General features: G+C 38.5%; 2 protein-coding genes and 1 long non-coding RNA gene across 4 annotated transcripts in view; 2 read left to right on the top strand and 1 right to left on the bottom strand.

Moving 5' to 3' along the window:
• Positions 1-2563, top strand: part of ETFDH (electron transfer flavoprotein dehydrogenase) — a 37093-nt gene extending 34530 nt beyond the window's left edge. For both annotated transcript variants that reach the window (XM_002745281.6, XM_035292788.3), the window contains exon 13: positions 1189-2563. In XM_002745281.6, the coding sequence (XP_002745327.2) occupies positions 1189-1352 (164 nt within the window). In that variant the 3' untranslated portion in view covers positions 1353-2563. The remainder of the gene's footprint in view (positions 1-1188) is intronic.
• On the bottom strand, positions 1960-16510 carry PPID (peptidylprolyl isomerase D). Its single transcript, XM_002745307.7, has 10 exons — positions 16307-16510; positions 14119-14259; positions 12070-12176; positions 9928-10116; positions 8471-8593; positions 8143-8249; positions 5966-6107; positions 3547-3633; positions 3419-3461; positions 1960-2643 (listed from the first exon to the last, which is right to left on the bottom strand). Exons 1-10 carry the CDS (start codon positions 16389-16391, stop codon positions 2555-2557), a joined length of 1113 nt encoding a protein of 370 aa, XP_002745353.1. The 5' UTR covers positions 16392-16510; the 3' UTR covers positions 1960-2554.
• Positions 10034-11919, top strand: LOC144581724 (uncharacterized). Its single transcript, XR_013532843.1, has 2 exons — positions 10034-10150; positions 11758-11919. It is a non-coding gene; the product is annotated as an uncharacterized LOC144581724 (long non-coding RNA).
• Positions 16511-20718: the final 4208 nt, after the last annotated feature.

Here is a 20718-nt window from a genome sequence, read left to right as displayed (position 1 = left end):
GTTCATTCCAAGGAATGCTCCCAAACTTGAAATTCACCGTGACTTTTTTTTTAGTGCTGAGCTTTCAACTGAAATTACAGTAGTAGGAACCAGGTCTCAAATGACATGGTAAAACAATAGTATTCAGATACTTGAAAACTAGTACATTCACAAAAGAAGCTGTAGTGTGATTGGTCTTTTGGCTTTTGTCATTACAGTAGGTTTTTAACTTGCTGAGGTTACTAAGGACTGGATCTAACTTGTTTTTTTAGTTGTACGATCAGGGTCCTCTTACCCCTAGACACCCACGGTCTAAAAATAAGAAAATTCCAGAAACAAATAATTTCTAAGTCTTAAATTGTGCCCATTAAGTTTTAAATTGTGTGCCATCCTGGCTTGTCCCACCCTGGATGTGAATTACCCCTTTGTCCAGCGTATTCACACTGTATATGCAACCAGCTCATTGTCACTTGGTAGCCATCTTGGTTATCATCAGATTGACTGTCACAGTATCATGCTTGTGTTCAATAACCCTTATTTTACTTAATAATGTCCCCACAACACAAGAGTAGTGATGCTGACAATTCAGAAATGCCATAAGTGCTTCCTTTAAGTGAAAAGGAGAAAGTTCTCTATAAAGAGAAAAAAATCCTATACTGAGGTTGCTAAGGTCTACGGTAAGACCATATCTTCTGTGCAAGTGTGAGGGAGGAAAAAGAAATTTGTGCTAGTTTTGCTGTTGGACCTCGAACTGTAGAAGTTATGGCCAGAGTGTGGCAAGTGCTTCCTTAAGCTGGAAAAGGCATCACATTTGTGGGTGAAAGATATGAACAGAAATGTGTTCTGACAGCCTAAGTTGGGTACTACCTGAGCTTTCAGGCATCTACTGGGGATCTTGGAACTTGTCCCCATGAATAAGAAAGGACTACTGTGAAATAAATCGATGCTGTGTGGAACTCAAACACTGAGTGTCAAGTACCCTCGACAGTGAGACTACTCAGCCAAATACTGCTGTACCTTCTTTTATTATGTACATGTAATTTATACTCACATCAATAGCAATGTACCAAGGTCTTCATAATATTCTCTATGGGTAAGCATTCAGAAAGCAACCTTTAAGGCTTCTGTGGCTACTCTTAAATTTCTACTTTTGAATTTAAAACGTTTTTAAAATTAGGCACTTCAATATTACTTATTTTTACTTTATAGGAGTGTATGAATTTGTACCCATGGAACAAAGTGATGGATTTCGGTTACAGATAAATGCTCAGAACTGTGTGCATTGTAAAACATGTGATATTAAAGATCCAAGTCAGAATATTAACTGGGTGGTACCTGAAGGTGGAGGAGGACCTGCTTACAATGGAATGTAAACTGCAACTAACCAGTTTCTTTAAAGTATGGCAAGCTAACTTAAAATGTTTAGAGATTAACATGTCAAAATATCTTTCTGTATATTACTGAACAGTCACAAAACGATCAAGTAAAAATTTTATACTATATCTAAGATTGTCCCATAAAAAAATTATTTCTTTTAACCTTTATAATAAGAATGCAGCATCTTCCTACCTCTTCAGTTCTTCAGAGATTCAGTTCCAAGAGCAAAATTCACTACTGGACTTTACATTTGACTTGCCAAAGTAAAGTATTCAAATACAAAAATGAATATATATATATTCTAGACCAGGGGCCAGGAACCATTCACCACTTATGAATGAAGTTTTATTGAAAACACAGCCATACCCATTGGTTATATATCGTCTACGGCTGATTTTGAGTTACAACCTCAGAGTTGAGTGGGTGTAACAAATTACATGTTCCACAAAACCTAAAAACTTTATGATCTGGCCCTTGCAGAAAAAATATGCCCACCCCTGAACAAGTTTTGTGTAGTATGTGGATGTATTATCTATAAGTATGAAAACCTAGCATCATCCAACCACAGATACATTAAAGAATTGAAGGCAACAATATACAAACTTAAGCTTTCATCTCTTTATTCAACAAGATGTGCCTTTACAAGTTTAAAATCAGACTGAACACCATTATCCCTCATGAATAATGCAGATAACCATTTTAAAAAGCATTTCACTTAGCTCGGTGTGGTCGCTCACGCCTATAATCTCAGCACTTTGGGAGGCCGAGGCGGGCAGATCATGAGGTCAGGAGTTCAAGACCAGCCTAACCTATATGGTAAAAACCCACTGTTCTAAAAATACAAAAATTAGCCAGGCTTGGTGGCACACACCTTTAGTCCCAGCTACTCAGGAAGCTGAGGCAGAAGAATCACTTGAAGCCGGGAGACGGAGGTTGCAGTGAGCCAAGATCGCACCACTACACTCCAGCCTGGGTGACAGAGCGAGACTCTGTCTCCAAAGAAACAAACAAAAAAATACTTTACTTACTGTATTGTAACATGTTTATTAAGCATGAACCCCTATCAGTACTCCTAAACTGTAAACAATGAGGAACTGAGGTATAAAAAGAAACATTAGGGATCGTATTGATAAACAAAAACCTTTAAATTTTCTTATTGCATTTATACAATCACACAATAAACAAAATTGATTCCTTACTAAGCAAACATTTTTGCATATACTGCCTTCTCTTTATCTTTCTGTGCCTTTATCTTTTGTTTGACTTTCAGCAATTCTGCCTGGATAGCTGCAAAATAAATATGCAATATGAGTTTTTTCTCAAAACATCCCCAAAATTATTGTGACTAACAGTTTTAACATGTTAACTCCCCCTTGAAAAAACTTCTTCATAAAGTCACTAAGCCCTAGTAACAGAAAATCTGAGCAATCACACAAACAGAAATGAAGCCTAATTTTAGAGGACTGTCAACCGAGAGAACAAGTACATAAAGATTTGCCTTCTCCCTCTACCTCAGAGAACAGTAATTGCCTCCTTATTTCATTTCGGTAATAAGAAACCAAAGATATTTTTTAATATCCAGATCTAGTGTTGGTATTCATCGTTGGTTTACTTGAAAAACAAGCTTATTTTTGTCAAAGTTTACTAAAACACAGTACTTTGATAACTGGTTATGGCCACATTCAGCTTAAGAATGGTCCCAGATGTTAAATTTACCATGAATACTGTGTCTTTCAATGCCGAGCTCTAGACGAGAATAACCAGAATGGAAACATCATAAAACAAACAGTATCTGACATGTAAAATAAAACTACAGAGATAATAACTTGGATAACAATGTGAAAAACTAGTATATTCTTGAGTGGGAGTAGAATGTAAGCTCTTTGAGGGCAGGGACCTTGACTGTCTTGTTCACTGGTATATGATAATGCCTGGCCCAGCAGCAGGTATTCTGTAATACCTGTTGAACAAACATCTAAAATCTGGCAAAGTGAACAATGATTCCTGAGGATACGTTCTTAAATAACAAAATTAACTTTCACTATAAAAACGGCCAACTTACCTTTATCTTCTGGTGCTATCTCCTGAGCTTTTTTAAGATCAGCCTTAATTGGAAAAAAACATTTAAGTGTTTGATTTATAAAGGTAGTTGTCTGTTTTAAAAAATTAAACATTACAAACAAAATTTACCAATGCTTGATCATATTCTTTTAATCCTTGCCATCCTTGAGCTCTTCGGTACAATGCTTTGGTATTTGATGGGTCTATTTCAAGAGCCTATAAAAAAGGATAAAGCTAGTATTTATATCAAAGTATTAAGTATTAAAAGCTTGTATGTTAGATCTCAACTCACTGCCTATCAACTCCAAATCCATCCTTCACTGCTCTGTGAAAATGGAGCTGAAATCTGCAAACAGCTCTCCTCTGCCAGTGGGCACTAAGTTTTGTCGGTAGAGGGCACTAAATGGACATGGAGGAGAAAGACATTTCTCTACCAGTTTCCAATATGTTTCTCTCATACTGTGTTTCAATCTCCTGAACTAACACTTAGAAAAGAAAATCACTTTGAAGAAAAATCTATATATACTCATACTTGAATTATAGGTTTTTTAGGAACAATAACTTTTTATAACTCTTAAAATATCTTTCTTAAATTTTAAGACAGGGTGTGGCAGGCTGGAGTGCAGCGGCCTGATCACAGCTCACTGCTGCCTTGAATTCCCAGGCTCAAGTGCTCCTCCCACCTCAGCCTCTGAGGAGCTGGGACTACAGGTATGTACACCACACTAGGTTAATTTCTTTCTTTAGAGATGGTTTCACCATGTTGCCCAGGCTGATTTCGAACTCCTGGGCTCAACTGATCCACCCATCTTGGCATCCCTAAGTACTGGAATTACAGGCATGAACCACCCTACTCAGCCTTGGTCTTTTCTCACAAGGTCTTTTAACCTAAGAGACTTTATACATTAGGTCTCTCCCCTGAACAAACATATTAAAATTATCTTTTGTTTATTTAACATCTTTTAAAGGCCAATACTCAGATTTTATTATCTGCCTCACAGGTCAAAAAGAGATGCTGGGTGCAGCAGCTCATAACTGTAATCCCAGCACTTTGGGAGGCTGAAGTGGGTGGACAGCCTGAGCTCAGGAGTTAAGAGACCAGCCTGGACAACAGGGCAAAAACCCATCTCTATAAAAAATTTAAAAATCAGCTAGGTATGGTGGCGAGTGCCTGTAGTCCCAGCTACTTAGGAGGCTGAGGTAGGAGGATCACCTGAGCCCAGGAGGTTGAGACTGCAGTGAGCTGTGATCACACCATCGCACTCCAGCATGGGCGACAGAGCAAGACCTTGTCTTAAAAGAAAAGGAAATCCAGAGTGAAGAACCATCTTTTCTTTTGGTTAAGTTTTTTCCTCTATTGTATGCTCCCTTCTAAATGTATTCCTATTCCTTATTCCACCTACCCTACCAAATTAGGATCTCATTTTAGTTCTACTTTCTCTGAGCATAGATAGTCTAGGAACATGGCATAATATGTAAAATTCTTAAAATGTTTCATTGGAAAACTTTTCAAACTATACAACAAGAAAGAGATTTGTAATTGCTCTATTTGAGGAAGGTAAAGCTGCTACCTTTCTAGCTTTATCAATTAGCATACCTGGATGGCCCTCCTAAAAATGAATGACCTGTTCCAATAGTACCCATTCCCATACACAAGTTTTGATGAACCTAAATTGAAACTGCCCCCCCTCCTATCCTGAATAACTTATTAAGCTTCTTGAGGGTATGGAACTTTTAATTAAAATAGCTAGTCTCTATCAGGTGCTTAAAATGTGCCAGGCACTACACTAAATGCCTTATGTTATATAAACTTCTGTAACCACTCTATAAGGTAGGCAAAATTAACAACATACTTAAAAACTACAAAGCAACTTAGTGAGTAGCAGAGATCTAATTTTTGAAAAAAGCTGGCTGGACGCAGTGGCTCACAGCTATAATCCCAGCACTCTGGGAGGCTGAGGCAGTGGATCACCTGAGGTCAGGAGTTTGGAAACCAGCCTGGCCAACATGGCAAAACCCTGTCTCTACTACAAATACAAAAATTAGCCAGGCGTGGTGGCGTGCACCTGTAATCCCAGGTACTCAGGAGGCTGAAGCAGGAGAATCACTTGAACCCAAGAGGCAGAAGTTGCAATGAGCCAAGATCGTGCCCCTGCACTCCAGCCTGGGCAACAGAGTGAGACTCCATCTCAAAAAAAATAAAAACAAAAAAGCCATGCCTGAGTGACTCCGTAACGCACATTCTTAATCATTCCTGGCTTTGTCTTCCAGTGCCTAATGTATAGTAGGTGCTCTTAAGTGAATACATGAGCTGATGATATATGTGCTTTGAGAAAAAATAAGGATCTTCATAGCTATTAAGTGACAGTTATAAGCAAAATGAATGGAGAGAAAAAACTGAGGGTCCAAAATACTTAGAACCAAAGTGTTTTCTTAAGCCTCATTAGGTCCTACACAGTAAGATATATTTACATATATATAAATTGTTACTATTCAAACTAAGTCATAATCCAACTTATTCAAAAAGTTCAAGATCAAACAGACTTACCTCCAAACAACTGTCAATTGCTTCCTGCCAATTTGACATCTTCAGTTTACAAGCACCAATATTCAGTACACAGCTTAAAGCTATAGGTTGCAGCTTGGCTCTATCTGCTGTCTCGATAACAGCCTTAGAACTGTCAACATATCTGCAGAATGCATTAATTAAAGCAGTATGAAAGGCCACATAAACAAGAGTTACTCTTCTTCTCTATGTCCAGAAGTGTTATGTCATTTCTGTCATAAAAAGCTCTAAAAATGCAAATATTAATCATAATGATCACAATTTTATTACTTATTTTTCTTAAGAAGGCTTAATTTTTTTCTGTTCCAACTTTTTTTCCCAAAGTGTTCAAAGAGGCCAGTTTAAGACCAATTCCCAAATCTAATTATGCACTAGTAACACTTTTCTATTTTTAAAACTCGGGTCCTATGTACTTTCCAACGTAATTATGTTTGGAACTAGGATTCTCATAACAGGAGAAGGGAATTCACACTGATTTTGCATTGTCCCTGAAAAGGGCCCAGAAACTGAGCCCACTTGCCCCCCAGAATTTGGTTTCTAAAGTTTCCTTTCTCTGAAAGAAATCAGAGGTCCTTGGAGAAACTGCCACATCAGATCTAAAAGCAAGGTGAGATGAGCTTGGAACATCCTGTGCAAAAAGTAAAGCAAGTGCTCACAGACTAAGAGGAACATGCCAAAGGAAAGGGGGCTTCCACTGAACAAATTTGGAACCCTTTGGGCATGAAAAAGGATGACGGTAATATACTGTACTAACAAACAGAATTGAAAACTACCCATAACATATCCCTCTAGTCCTTGCTACTTGGGAGGTTGAGGAGGGAGGATTGCTTGGGCCCAAAAGTTCAAGACCAGCCTGGGCAATATAAAGAGACCTTGTTTCTATAAAAGGAAAAAAAAGAAAAAAAGAAAAATATCCACAGGTCTATAGTGATACTTAAAAAATATGCGGGAGGCTCTTGCAAACAGAAAAATGCTAGTTAATAACTACAATGATAAAATTAGAAGATCAGTATTATAACAGATGTAGACATGGATTTTCATTGATGCTAAGATCCACTGTGTGAAAGGTTGTTGGGGACTGGATATTCACACAATTTCACGGTATCACCTCAGACTACATAACAAATGCTTCTGGCTGACATATACTTTAATCACGTGTACAAACTCAAACAGGCCAAAGCGAAATGTGTCTTCAAGATGTGATTATCACGTAATATAAAACAACACCCACCTAAGTCTTCTTGCCAATATATTTCACCTCAAACTAATCTTAAGGAAACAAACACATACAGATGGAAGTTTATAAAAACTGACTTGGACTCCACAAAAACGTAAATGAGTAAAAAACCAGGGGAGGTAGGAAATAGGTAATAAAGAGACTACAACCAAATACAACACATACTCTTAGTTTGGACCCTGGATTTTTCTAAAAAATTGAAACAACTGGGGAAGTTGGAATATGGAATACATATTTATTTTCTTTTTCAGACAGACTCTCATTCTGTCACCCAGGCTGGAGTGCAGTGACATGATCTTTGCTTGCTGCAACCTCTGCCTCCCAGGTTCAAATAATTCTCATGCCTCAGCCTCCCAAGTAGCTGGAGTTATAGGCGTTTGCCACCACGCCAGGCTAATTTTTGTGTTTTTAGTATAGAGTGGGTTTCACCATATTGGCCAGGCTGGTCTCAAACTCCTGACCTCAGGTGATCCACCTGCCTCTGCCTCCCAAAGTGCTGGGATTACAGACATGAACCTAAATATGGATTACATATTATCTATCAATATTATTTTGGAGTGTTTTAATGGCATTGAACTTATGTAGAACGTCTTTGTTTCTTAGGAAATACATGCTGAAAAACTTAGGATAGAGTATCCCAGTGTCAACAACTTCCTATCAAAATAGTTCTGTGAAAACAAAAACAGCAAAAGTTAAAAATTGGTAAATGTAAGTAAAACGTATGAGTAATTATGTACTACTCTTTCAACTTTTGTCTTTTGAAATTTTTCAAAACAAGCTGAGGAGAAAAAAAAAATGCAACTATTTCAGCACACCTGGTTATTCCACAAGTAATTTGCAAAAATATAATGAGCAATTCTTAATTTTAGTTTATAATTCAATTTATAATTTCGTAAAAATAATTTGTTAGAAATAATATTACCTTAAAACTTTTGCATATTTTTTAATGGCCATCTCCCAGTTCTGGGATTTGAAAAAAGTATTTCCAATGTTTTTTAAGTCTTCTGTTATTAATAAAATTTTATCTACCTGTATAAAAAAATAAATATGTTGGGTTTTAGTAAGTAACGCAGTTTAATGCTAGATTCTATCATATGAGAGACTGACACAGAAACTCAAACTTTTAGTATTTTTATTAAATATTAAATACTAATATAAAAATATTTATATTTAAAAAAAAATTTTTACTAAAATATAAATATTTTTACTTATTCAAATAATTAAAGTTTGACTAATCTGAAAGTACTTACGTCTTTTAAATCTATATCCGCATCCTCAGGGAAATCTGGATGACTGTCGCCAGAGCCATCTTTTGGGAATATTCCCCAATCATCTCCTTCCTTCAATTCTCCACATTCTGCAATAATGCACAACTGTAAAAATAACCTTAAATTGTAGAAGTGCACTATCATAATAATGACAGATAAAAGCTATACAGCTGAAATCATGTCCAACACTGTCCAATTCACAGATTTATGTGAGGAGGCTTATTTATCTACTAGAATTACTATAATGCGTTTTCATATGTTCCAACTAATATACGACAATGTCAGTATTTACATAAGAGTTTCATTGGTATTCAGGAGCTCAATAAACACAGAGTAAGTTGGCAATTTTAACACTGTCTATGTAAGTGGCGTTAGGTGCGGCATGAGCTTGCTTTCGGTTTACTACCACACACTTGTGACATACACTGAGTGACAGCCTACCTCCTACAAGTAATTGAGCCTCCAACTCCCACTCACAACCCTGTCACTTAGGCTGGGTAGTATTATAGTTGTTTGGTTTTGTTTTGTTTTGTTTTTAAATAGAGGAGTCTCACTATATTATCAAGGCTGGTTTCGAACTCCTGGTCTCAAGTCTTCCCACCTCAGCCTCCCAAAGTGCTGGGGATTACAAGCATGAGCCACCATGCCCAGCCAATATTATGATCATTTTGATTCACAGACATTTAGTACACAAGGGTCTTCAGAGATAATCTAGTCTAAATCCGTAAGTAATTTAGACAGGATGAGAAAACAGGTGTGGAAAAGTTAAGTAACAAGGTCAAGGCCAACCCTCTAGTTAATACTAAAATCCAGACAAGATTATAGGTTTATTATCCTCATTCTACTATGCACTACTAAACATACTGACACGAAAGTTTTGCAGGTATAGGAAAACTGAATGTAAACTACCAAAGATCACCAACATGAAAGCTGAAATAATAATAATCTCCTTTAAAACTACCCTAATTATCTTTCCCATTATAGAAAATTTTAAAAATAAAAAAATGGCAGATCCAGGTTCCTCTACCCAAAACTATTATAACATTTTTCCAGCTAATAATCACCTGATCCTTTTACTTGCATTTCTTTTAGATAGCAACTAAGAGACTGGGCACAATGGCCTAAGCCTATAATCCCAGCACTTTGGGAAGCCAAGCCAGGCAGATCATGAGGTCAGGAGTTTGAGACCAGCCTAGCCAACATGGTGAAACCCCATTTGTACTAAAAACATAAAATTAGCCAAGTGTGGTGGTGCACACCTGTAACTGCAGCTACTAGGGAGGCTGGGGCAGGAGAACAGCTTGAACCCGGGAGGCAGAGGTTGCAGTGAGCCGAGATCGCGCCAAAGCACTCCAGCCTGGGCGACAGTGTAAGACTCCATCTCTTAAAAAAAAAATAGCAACTAAAATAAGTGCATTTCACTCTAACTTTGTACTTACTTTGGCAGGTTTTTCACCTTTCACTTCTACATTTTCCAATATCCTTGCCACTCCTATTCCTTTAATTACTTGGCCAAACACCACATGTTTCCCATCCAAATGAGGAGTTGGAACCGTTGTGATAAAAAACTGAGAACCATTTGTGTTGCGGCCTGCATTTGCCATGCTCAGTAAACCCTCCCGATCATGCTGTAGAAATAAAGAGCATTAAAAGAAAACCAAGGTTAGACATGTTCTTTCTGAACTGTTTGTTAGTCTGAATTGTTCTTTTACTGAACGTTAAACTGGGGTGGACTATACTACTATTTAGATCAAACTTTATATTTTTTTACTTTTCAAAATTTTTAAAGTACTTTTTACTTCTTGTAAAGTGCAACCTTTAATTCACAAAACACAGAGCATTTAGTCGCTTTTTAAACTTTTAAAAAAACCTTATGAAAGTAACAAGGTAACAGAAAAAACAGTCAAGAGGAGGGTTATTTCTAACTTGGTCATGAGAAGATATTTATACTTCACCTTTAAGAAGATGCAGCATTAAGAAACTCGTATATTTTGCCCTTTTTATGATGGGCACTCCTTTTTGGGAAGACCTGAATAGTCTTTTAAGTTCATAAATATGCCTACATTATGAGTCTTCCTTTACACATCAATAAACTGGGAATAATGGGATACTGAATTCACCCAAGACATTCAGTTTGGTACCTTGCTAATCTCAAAAGAATCTAAATCATACGGGATTTGGATTAGGTCTTCATCCCAGGTGAATCACTTCTTCAGAGAGTGCTCAAAGAAACTGCTACATATATCTGAAATCAAAATTCTACTTTGGCATAATCCTGTCAAAGGTTCTATGAAACCCAATTTCTTAATCTTTTCACTTTATCTCCTAGGCTTTCTAAATGTATTCCTTGTTGGTGCACGTACTGTAACTCTGATATTACATGTCTCATGACATCCCTACCCCACTGAAGTGCCTTTTACTCCCCTCAATCTAAATCAAATTCAGAATTCAAGGCCAAAAAGTTTATAGAAAGCAAGAACCATGTGTCTTTTCTTTAGGCTCATTTTCTCTGTATCAATGTGATTATCACATAACCTTTAGTTTTCATCCTTCTGGTAGCTTCCTTTGGTACAACAGTAACTAGAACTTTATTTCCTCAACGGCTCATTGCCTTTGTCTTTCCTCACCCATGTCCCTTTTTTAATTCTGCATCAATACTATAGTTCCTGCCTAAGCAAATTTCAGCCATGTTGCCACTTTGCGAGACCCAGTCTACACAGCTTAAGTAGCCATTCCTCCTCAATGACTTCTGTAATAATTTGGACTGCATAAATCACATCTTTTTCCTACAGTATACAAATACTATGTATTAGCAATGTTATACAAACACAGATATTGAATAAATTTAGCATTTATTTATATACTATTATTCTCCAATAGTTCTATGTATTTTAATATTGCTTCTGAGGTAGGATTATAGATTCCTTGTCATCAAGGCCTTTCATTTTTATAAACCCTTTGGTGTCAGTGACAGTGCTGCACAGAGTTGCAGTCAATAAATACTGGCTGGAGGACTGATGACATTTTTTATCCTAATAACCTTGCTCATATTCCTTATTTCCAAAAATATCACTTTACTGTTGTACTTACATGTCCATTCCTATAACTTGAATGATGTAATATACCCCAGTTACGCCTTGGGACAATGAAGATAAGAAGGGTACCACTAAAGTCCTTTAGGAGCTTGGACATTAACTGTATCTGCTAGTATGCAAATCCCCTGACATCCTGGATATTTGTGATGGTTTTGTTGCTCTTTGAATTCACAGATAAAGATGCACAAGTTACCATCCTTCCAACAATGAAAACATTTTTCCTGGAAACAATCTTGCCAGATGTTGATGACTCTTAAAAACTCATTGGCTTAACTGAAGCATATAAAAACTGGATCACAATGAAATAGTGCTAAATAAAACCATTACTGAATGAAAGCTTTTCCATATTAAAGAACCATTATTTACAAAAGTGGAAAGGGAAAATCTCAGCACACTTGAGACATTTTTTAGTGTCTTACTCCAACAAGTATTCCAGGTATATAACAATCTTTTTATCAGCAATGACATGCATTTTCTCTACTTTACCTTATAATGGAAATTTTCATCTTCAAATTTTTCACCATAAATACTTTCTCCACCCGTCCCATTCTGATTTGAGAAGTCTCCACCCTGGATCATAAATTTCTTAATAACTACAAAAAAGGAAAATGGCTATTAGTGACTGAGACGTGGATGCGTTTGGCAATACTCACTCATAACTATGCACACAGACTGCTTCCTAGTGCATGACTCTAGTCGTGTCACTCTCCTGTTTCTTTCCCCACCCATCCCCACAATTCCAAACTCAAGGATTTTCACCATCGGAATTCAAACTACTTTCACTGCCTGATCCCTGCTAACATTCAGAAAATCAGTTCAAATGATACCTCCCCTATAAAACTGTCACTGAAACCCCAAAGCTGTCTCCTACTTTTTCTCCCATAGTATCATGACTCGGCTTCTGTAGCACACAGCATTATGATCTGCCCCTTCCAGCAAACAATGAACTCGTTAAGTACAGCAACTATATTGTTTTACATCCTTGTAACTATGTGCATGTGCACATATTACTCAATAATGTCTGCTGAATAAAGACCAATTATTTCCAGTAGATCTGTTTTACACTAACGGAAAATTTTCAACAAATACATCACTTTGTGTCAAAAGTTGCCAGGATCGCTTCCATGTCCAGAGAACCCTACAGCTCACAAGAATCAGCATTTGGTTGTATCACAGTGGTAAAGATACACAGCGGGATGATAAGGGGAAAGACACAGGCAGAGTCTGGAGAAATCCATATGCATGCTCCCTTATGCTTTCTCCCTCCCATGAAGTGCCAGAGAACACACACTTCCCTAGCAACGGAAAAGCAGCAACATGTACACAACAGTTCTCACCAGGAGAGCCAATTATAGACACTCAGCACCCAAGGTATTTATCAGGCACACTCTACCTAGCATGTACCAAAATTCCAGACTCCCCAAAAGAAAGTAGATGTTCATGTTTGTACAAATAGACCAGGCATAGTAAATATCCCTTACTGTTTAGGAAATGGTTCAAGTATCAAGTTCCCCGACTCCAGCCAAGTGCTACTCTTGTAGGCAGACCTAAGGATAGCAGTCTCACACTTGCTATGTTAAATATTTTCTGCATATACTTTATTAGCATATTTTAATGATATTAGCATTTTTGAGATGAAGTTTTGCTCTTGTTGCCCACGCTGGAGCACAATGGCGTAATCTCAGCTCACTGTAACCTCTCCCTCCTAGGTTCAAGCGATTCTCCTGCCTCAGCCTCCCTAGTAGCTGAGATTATAGGCCCCTGCCACCATACCTGGCTAATTTTTGTATATTTAGTAGAGACGGGGTCTCACCACATTGACCAGGCTGGTCTTGAACTCCTGACCTCAGGTGATCCACCTAACTTGGCCTCTCAAAGTGCTGGGATTACAGGCGTGAGCCACCGCACCCAGCCTAATTTTTTTCTTAATAAATCTTTTTTTAAATGTTGCTCATGTGATTATTGCTTATTTACCTATTTATTAAATAAATATTTACTGAGTTCTTATTCAATAACTGTATTAGATGCTGAAAACAAAATGGCGAAAACATATAGTGCTTGAACTCACAGAGCCTGCAGTCTACTGGGGAAACCATTATCACTAAACAAAGGTATGACTGATTACAAAGTGTGATAAGCAGTATGAAATGGCATATTTTTATCACATTATCACCTGTGTGCCCAAAACACTGAATCTTCAAATCTGTTGCCTTCTCAAGCACTCATGCCCAAAAATTAAACATAACTTTTTTGTCACCAGGCAATGAAGCTACATAAGTGGCCTTCCTTTCTCAATCAAATCATCTTAGATCGAAGGAGAATGAGAGGGCCTGTAAAGCTAGGGAAGTCCATTCTCTATAGATAAACCTCCACCTCGCACAACCTAATCTTTATGAAACTGAGTTACTGCCTCAGATGTGGAAGCCAACAGTACTCTTTAACCTTCACTACCTACTTAGTGTTTTCTTCCCAGACTCCTAAAGAATAGGACTTGTCTACATGAAAAATAATAAGATTCAGAAAATTTATACATACTTCGATGAAAAGGGCATCCTTTGAAATGGAGAGGTTTTCCAGTCGTGGGTCCAATGCCTTTTTCTCCTGTACACAGTGCACGAAAATTTTCCGCAGTTTTGGGTACAATATCTGCAAACAATTCTAAGACTATTCGACCCACTAAAAGAAAAGAAAATCTTGTCAGTTTGCAAAAGAACCAAATAGGCAAGTGATAAAAGGCTGGTATAACCATGGTAGCAGATCAATCATGAATTACCAAGTTCCCTTTTATTGTCATTTCTTTTTTTTTTTTTTTTTTTTTTTGAGATGGAGTTTCGCTCTTGTTGCCCAGGCTGGAGTGCAATGGCACGATCTCGGCTTACCGCAACCTCCGCCTCCTGGGTTAAGGCAATTCTCCTGCCTCAGCCTCCTGAGTAGCTGGGATTACAGGCACGCGCCACCATGCCCAGCTAATTTTTTGTATTTTTAGTAGAGACGGGGTTTCACCATGTTGACCAGGATGGTCTCGGACCTCGTGATCCACCCGCCTGGGCCTCCCAAAGTGCTGGGATTACAGGAGTGAGCCACCGCGCCCAGCCTGTTTTTTTTTTTTTTTTTTTTTGCAATTTCAAGGACACAACACATTGTTATTAACTATAGTCACTATGTTATACTATAGATCTCTTGAACTTACTCCTGCTTTCTCACTGAAATTAGGTCTCCTGTAATCAATATCTACCCAACCCCTGAAGTCCACCATTCCATTCTCTAATTCAAGGTCAACTTTTTTAGAATCCACATATAAGTGAGATCATGCAGTATTTGTCTTCCTGTGCCCGGCTTATTTGATGTAACATAATGTCCTCCATGTTAATTCATGTTGTGAAAAGTAAAAAGATTTAATTCTTTTCTATGGGTGAATAGCACTCCATTGTGCGCATATACCACATTTTTTTAAAAATCCATCTGTAGTTGGAAACTTAGTTTGATTCCATTATCTTGGCTATCATGAATAATGTTGCAATGAACATGGGAGTGCAGATACCTCTTTGACATACTAACTTAATTTCCTTTGAATATACTCACTAGTAGAATTGGTGAACCTTAGCGGCATTCTCCTAACATTCAAATGTAGTCTATCTACTGTCATGTATTTATGTAAACAGATTTGAAACATCATACAAAGGATCATAACCAATTATACTAACAGAAAATTAGCACCATGTAATGGATATCATTAAATACAAATAGATTTAAATCTGGAGTAATTTCTTCAAGAGGTACTGAGAATTTCCAATCACCAAGCAACCAACAGGAGAAAATGAAACAGCCTTTGGGAAGTCGGACTGGCCACGTGTTAGGTATACCTGCAGCCTTTGTGCTCTGTGCAAACTGCCTAGCGCAGCTTTTGAAGCAAAAGCTGTAAAAGTTCCTCCTATAGACAGCACCTAAGACAGGTGAGAACAAACCTAGTCATAGCTAGTTGCAACAAACTGAATATACGTGTAAACGTGTGTGTGTCCTGTACAACCATTCAAACACACTGTATGGTCAGCAATTCTAACATGTTCCCGAACAAGGCCAATCCAGTTACAAAACAACACGCTTTCTAATTCACCAGGCATTAGGTAACTTCTGAGCAGCTACGTCACCTAGGCAACAACATCACTACGTTGAGCGCATTTTCCCAACGGCAAATCAGAGAAAATGTTTGCCCGTCTGAATGGACCTCTAAGTTAAGAATCAGTAATAAGGCAAAAGCTATGAGCAAACAAGTCCCTTTAACGTATAAATAACACAGCAGGTGCTGATATATTATCTCATGTGGCAAACACAGTTCCCTGGGGCCCAGCAGACAAATATTCTGGTATATGTTTTCTGAACTGTCTCACTGCAAACATAAAAGAATCTCATTTCATGCTACATGGTGGTGCAAAGGTGGCGGGGAAGTGCAACCAAATCAGGAGACGCAAACCTAAAGGTCACGAATCTCAAACTAGAAATTTCCAGAAACTTCCGCATGACCGATGGCACTGATACAAGGGTGCTAAATCAATCTAGCCCTAGGTGCCCGGGCTTGTCCCGGCGGAACAGCCTGGGCAGCCTAGGCTGCCTCCGCAACACTGAGCAGCCACTGGCCGGAGCCTCAATCTAACCTTGGAATCCCCCAAATCCTGGGAACCCCCGCCTCCTCCGGGCCTTTCAGCGCGCGTCAGACTCAGCTCACCTCGCTCCCCTCCGATGTCCACGTCAAAGAAGACTCGAGGGTTACTGGGGTTGGAGGGCTTGGCTTGGGGGGACGGGTGCGACATCTCGACTTGCAGACGCGTTTGCAGGCAGGATCCGGGAACCTCGTGGCAGCCCAGCAGCTCAAACTCTAACGCGCCTGTCCCCCGCCAGAGACTGGCTGCAACGCTGACCGGCCACTTCCGGCGTGAGGCCCGGAAGCCGCGACCTGACTTCCGGCACCGCCCCACTCCTCCGCGCGACGTTTCAACGCGTCTGAGCGAGTCGTGTGCCCTTCGCCCGCTCTCCCTTACTTCTTATTTAGTGGAGTTACGATTCTCATTCTTCTCGCTTGTGTTTCATTGACTTTCCTACATTCGTGGCGTAGAGCTTTAGAGTCAGCCCCATACCAGCCTCAGCTCTGCCCCCAACTGGGGTGTGACTTCTCCGAAACTCAGTTTGCTCGTCTGGAAAAAGAATAAAAACGCTGACCTTGTTAGGTCGTTTTGAGGATTAAAGACATGAATTAGTACAGTGCCTAGCACAAACTGGTGGTTCCTAACCAATAGGAGCCTTATTATTGCCATGTCGTTAAAATTTGATCTTCACATTACAGTGTAACTGATACGGGTTAGACTAAACGCTCCAAACAGCTAAAGCTGAGAGTCCAGAAGAGAGCACTTTTTGATTCCAGATGAAACTATTTGGCCAGGCGTGGTGGCTCACGCCTGTAATCCCAGCACTTTAGGAGTTTGAGGCGGGCGGATCACGAGGTCAGGAAATCGAGACCATCCTGGCCAACATGGTGAAACCCCGTCTCTACTAAAATACAAAAAATTAGCCGGCCTAGTGGTGCGTGCCTGTAATCCCAGCTACCTGGGAGGCTGAGGCAGGAGAATTGCTTGAAAACGGAAGTTGCATTGAGCCGGGATTGCAGCACTGCACTCCGGCCTGGCGAGAGAGTCAGACTCCGTCTCGAAAAAAGGAAACAGAAAAAGTAAAAGTTTAATTACATGTATAACTAGGTATTCATTTAAAAAAAAAAAAAAAAAAACAATTTGTTGGCAGGGCACGGTGGCTCATGCCTCTAATCCCAACACTTTGGGAGGCCAAGGTAAGTGGAAGGCTTGAGCCTAGGAATTCAAGACCAGCCTAGACAACATGGCGAAACCCCATCTCTACAAAATATATTTTTTTAACAATAAATAAATAAATTAAACTAATTTGTAGAGTCGTTTTTAATTTAAATACCAACATACCTTTTGCAAAAAAAATAAGGTGTTGGTGAAATTTTAGAAGAAATCAGTAAGTTTTGTTCTAAGGATATTATATTGATTGAATTTTTCTTTGTAGTCACTAAGTTGCCTCATTAACAAAGTTGATTCAATTATATGACAAATATTTAGCTCTTCCTATTATTATATGCCAGTTTCTATTCTGAGTGCTGATGATACAATGATGAAAAAACATAATCTTGATCCTTTTTTTTTTTTTTTTTGAGACAGGGTCTTGTGCTATCACCCAAGCTGGAGTGCAGTGGTGCAATCACAGTTCATTGTAGCCTTGACCTTCTGGGCCTAGTGATCCTCCCACTTCAGCCACCTGAGTACCTGATACTACAGGCACATGCCACCATGCACAGGTAACTTTTGTATTTTTAGTAGAGATGAGGTTTCTCCATGTTTCCCAGGCTGGTCTTGAACTCCTAGGCTCAAGCAGTCTGCCCACCGTGGCCTCCAAGAGTGTTGCAAGCCTGAGCCACCACACCTGGTGCCTTATTTTTAATTACACAAATTATACAGTCTTATGGGGGAGAAAAACAATTGAATAAAACTCTACAATGCAATATAATTAGTGTTTTAATAGGAAAAAGTCACATTCAGCATAGGATTCAGCACAGTCCTATTCATTTTAATAGGAAAAAGACAAACACTGCAGGGCCACTGAACACAGCAGCCTTTTCTAAGATCAGAAATATGAGTAAGATCAGTCACAGGAGTGTATGTGGCAAGTAAGACAGGAAATGAGGGAGTAGGTGAAGAGCCTCTTCAAAGCAGGAGGAGCTGCATATACTTATAAAGTGAAAATGGGCAACAAGAATGTTATTTCTCCATGAGAAGCCAGTTTTTTAGATAGTACTGCTACTTCAGGTGGGTCTGGACCACTAGTCTATTAGTTCATTTTCACACTGCTATCAAGGAATATCCGAGACTGGTATTTATAAAGGAAGGAAGTTTGATTGACTCACAGTTCCACATGGCTCAGGAGGCCTCCGGAAACTAACAATCATGGCGGAAGGTGAAAGGGAAGCACGCTTGGACCTTCTCACATGGCTGCACAAGATAGAAGAGTGAAGAGCAAAGGGGAAACAGCCCCTTATAAAACTATCAGATCTCATGAGAACTCACTATCACAAGAACAGCATGGGGGAAACCACCTCTATGATCCCTAGACACATGGGGATCCTGGGGATTACAACTCAAGATGAGATTTGGGTTGGGACACAGAGCCCAACCACATCAACTGGTTTTCAATGTTGAAATCGGAAGTCTTTGGTTTGTATTTTTGTCCAGCTCCTTCAGACTGAATTTTCAGAATGTGAAGCAGTTGTATAACCTAGCCCATTTTATCCCTGAAATAGAAATAAAAAGGAATGATAAGAGGAACAAACTCAAAAGGCACCCCTAATTTATTTGTCCATAGCACTTATAACTTTGTAATATGCTGTTTACTTATTTATTTCACCTGCTCATTAAAAATCAGCTCCTTGGGAATGATAGTAGGAGGAGTTTAAAAAAACAAAATTTAGCTCCACAAGGACAAGAACCTTTGTTTTTTTCATTACTTTTATCCCCAGCACTTCTAACACTGCCTAACACAGTAGGTACTCAGTAAATATTCTTGAATGCATGAATGATTTACACAAAATACTAATGGCTCTGAGAATTTTATAAAATAATGTTAACAAGAAATTTTATTTCCAAATTGTATTTCAAAATGATGATCAGATTTCCATGCTGATCCTTGCAAATTCCAGCACATTAAAATTAATATAAAATGTTAAATTTTATTTTCTCCAATTCCTGGTGTTTATTCATGGTATTTATTCATCATTCCCTGAAGATCCAGGATGGGTCAGAACAAAACCTCTGTGTCCTTTGATAAACAAGAGCATCAAAATCATTCATTAATCCAGTTTCATGTCTGGGCTGCAAATTGGTAACTTATACTTGGTCTCATATATATCACAATAAATTCACATTAACATTTTTCTTCTGATCTAGTAGCTTAAATTTAACATGTTATTACAAGAATTGTCACTCATATGCCATAGCTTCTCAAACATTATCATGATGAGTATACTTAGGTAAGCACATTTTCTCTGCCATCAGAATTCTGGGGTTCATATTCAGTCTCTAACATAATAGTTTGTGACTTTGGATGAGTTCCTTAGCCTCTCTGTGCCTCACTTTCCTCACTTATAAATTAGCATAATAATATGTATCTCCTGAGATTATTATGAAGATTAAATGAAGAGGATTAAATAAAAATGTTTTAGTATCTGACACATAGTAAGTACTCAATAAGTATAAGAAATTATTATTAACCATAAGTAGCTTATCCTTTGTTATAGTAGTTACTGACATCAACATATTTTAAAATGGATGTTAAAGCTTCAAAGGGGTTTTGAGGATTCCTTTGCATTCTTACAAGGAAAAAAAAGGGCTCTTCCTGCTATACAGGCTTCTGGGTGTAAAAGATTAATTCAAATGTTACTCTCACTGTGTCTAGGTTTTTCACAGTAAAGCAACAGCTTTATATAAAATGTAATATTCCTAGAACCAAATCAAATAAAAGAATTGTACCTTTCAAAACCACTCAGAACTGGATCTCTAGTGAAAAGATAAACCTCCTAGAAGACACTTGTCCTACTGTCAGTCTGCTTACGTGGAATAGGACCTGAGTTCTGACATCTCGTCTGTGCTTAGCAAGGAACAGAGCAGAAGAGACAAAAGCATGCGGTTTCTTAGGGCTGAGGACACAGTTTCAGCCAGATGGAGTGGGGAATTTTCCTCTGATAGCCTTGTTGTTAAAATTTCTATCTGTTGCTCATAAGTGTGGTAGAATGATATTAATAGATTGCCTTCCTTCCCAATATTTTCTTCTCTCAATCTCATTGCCCATTACTGCACCCCAAACAAGCAGCTAGGCATTCTGTGCTCTGCTTTCAAAGAAAGAAGTGACAGCAAGGAAAGCACAGAGAACAAAGGCAATCTCTTCCTGGCTTTGGTGCTGCAAAAGGTTTGGCTTTACAGAAACAGATAAGACTCTTGGCATAGCAAAAGATTTGGACAAAACATCTTTTGTAAGATCATGGCTTTCCATTCTCAGAAAAAAAAAGAAAAAAGAAAA

The sequence above is a fragment of the Callithrix jacchus genome, chromosome 3, assembly GCF_049354715.1.
Source record: "Callithrix jacchus isolate 240 chromosome 3, calJac240_pri, whole genome shotgun sequence".
NCBI classification, from domain to species: Eukaryota; Metazoa; Chordata; class Mammalia; order Primates; family Cebidae; genus Callithrix; species Callithrix jacchus.
This window is presented reverse-complemented; position numbering and strand designations above follow the sequence as displayed.

Coding starts and splice junctions, on each gene's coding strand:
- PPID (XM_002745307.7), bottom strand. CDS start 16,391: ATGTCGCACCCGTCCCCCCAAGCCAAGCCCTCCAACCCCAGTAACCCT. Junction 8,594..9,927: donor AAGGTGAAAAACCTGCCAAA/GTAAGTACAAAG, acceptor TTATTTTTACAG/TTGTGCATTATTGCAGAATG. Junction 8,250..8,470: donor CGGATATAGATTTAAAAGAC/GTAAGTACTTTC, acceptor TTTTTTATACAG/GTAGATAAAATTTTATTAAT.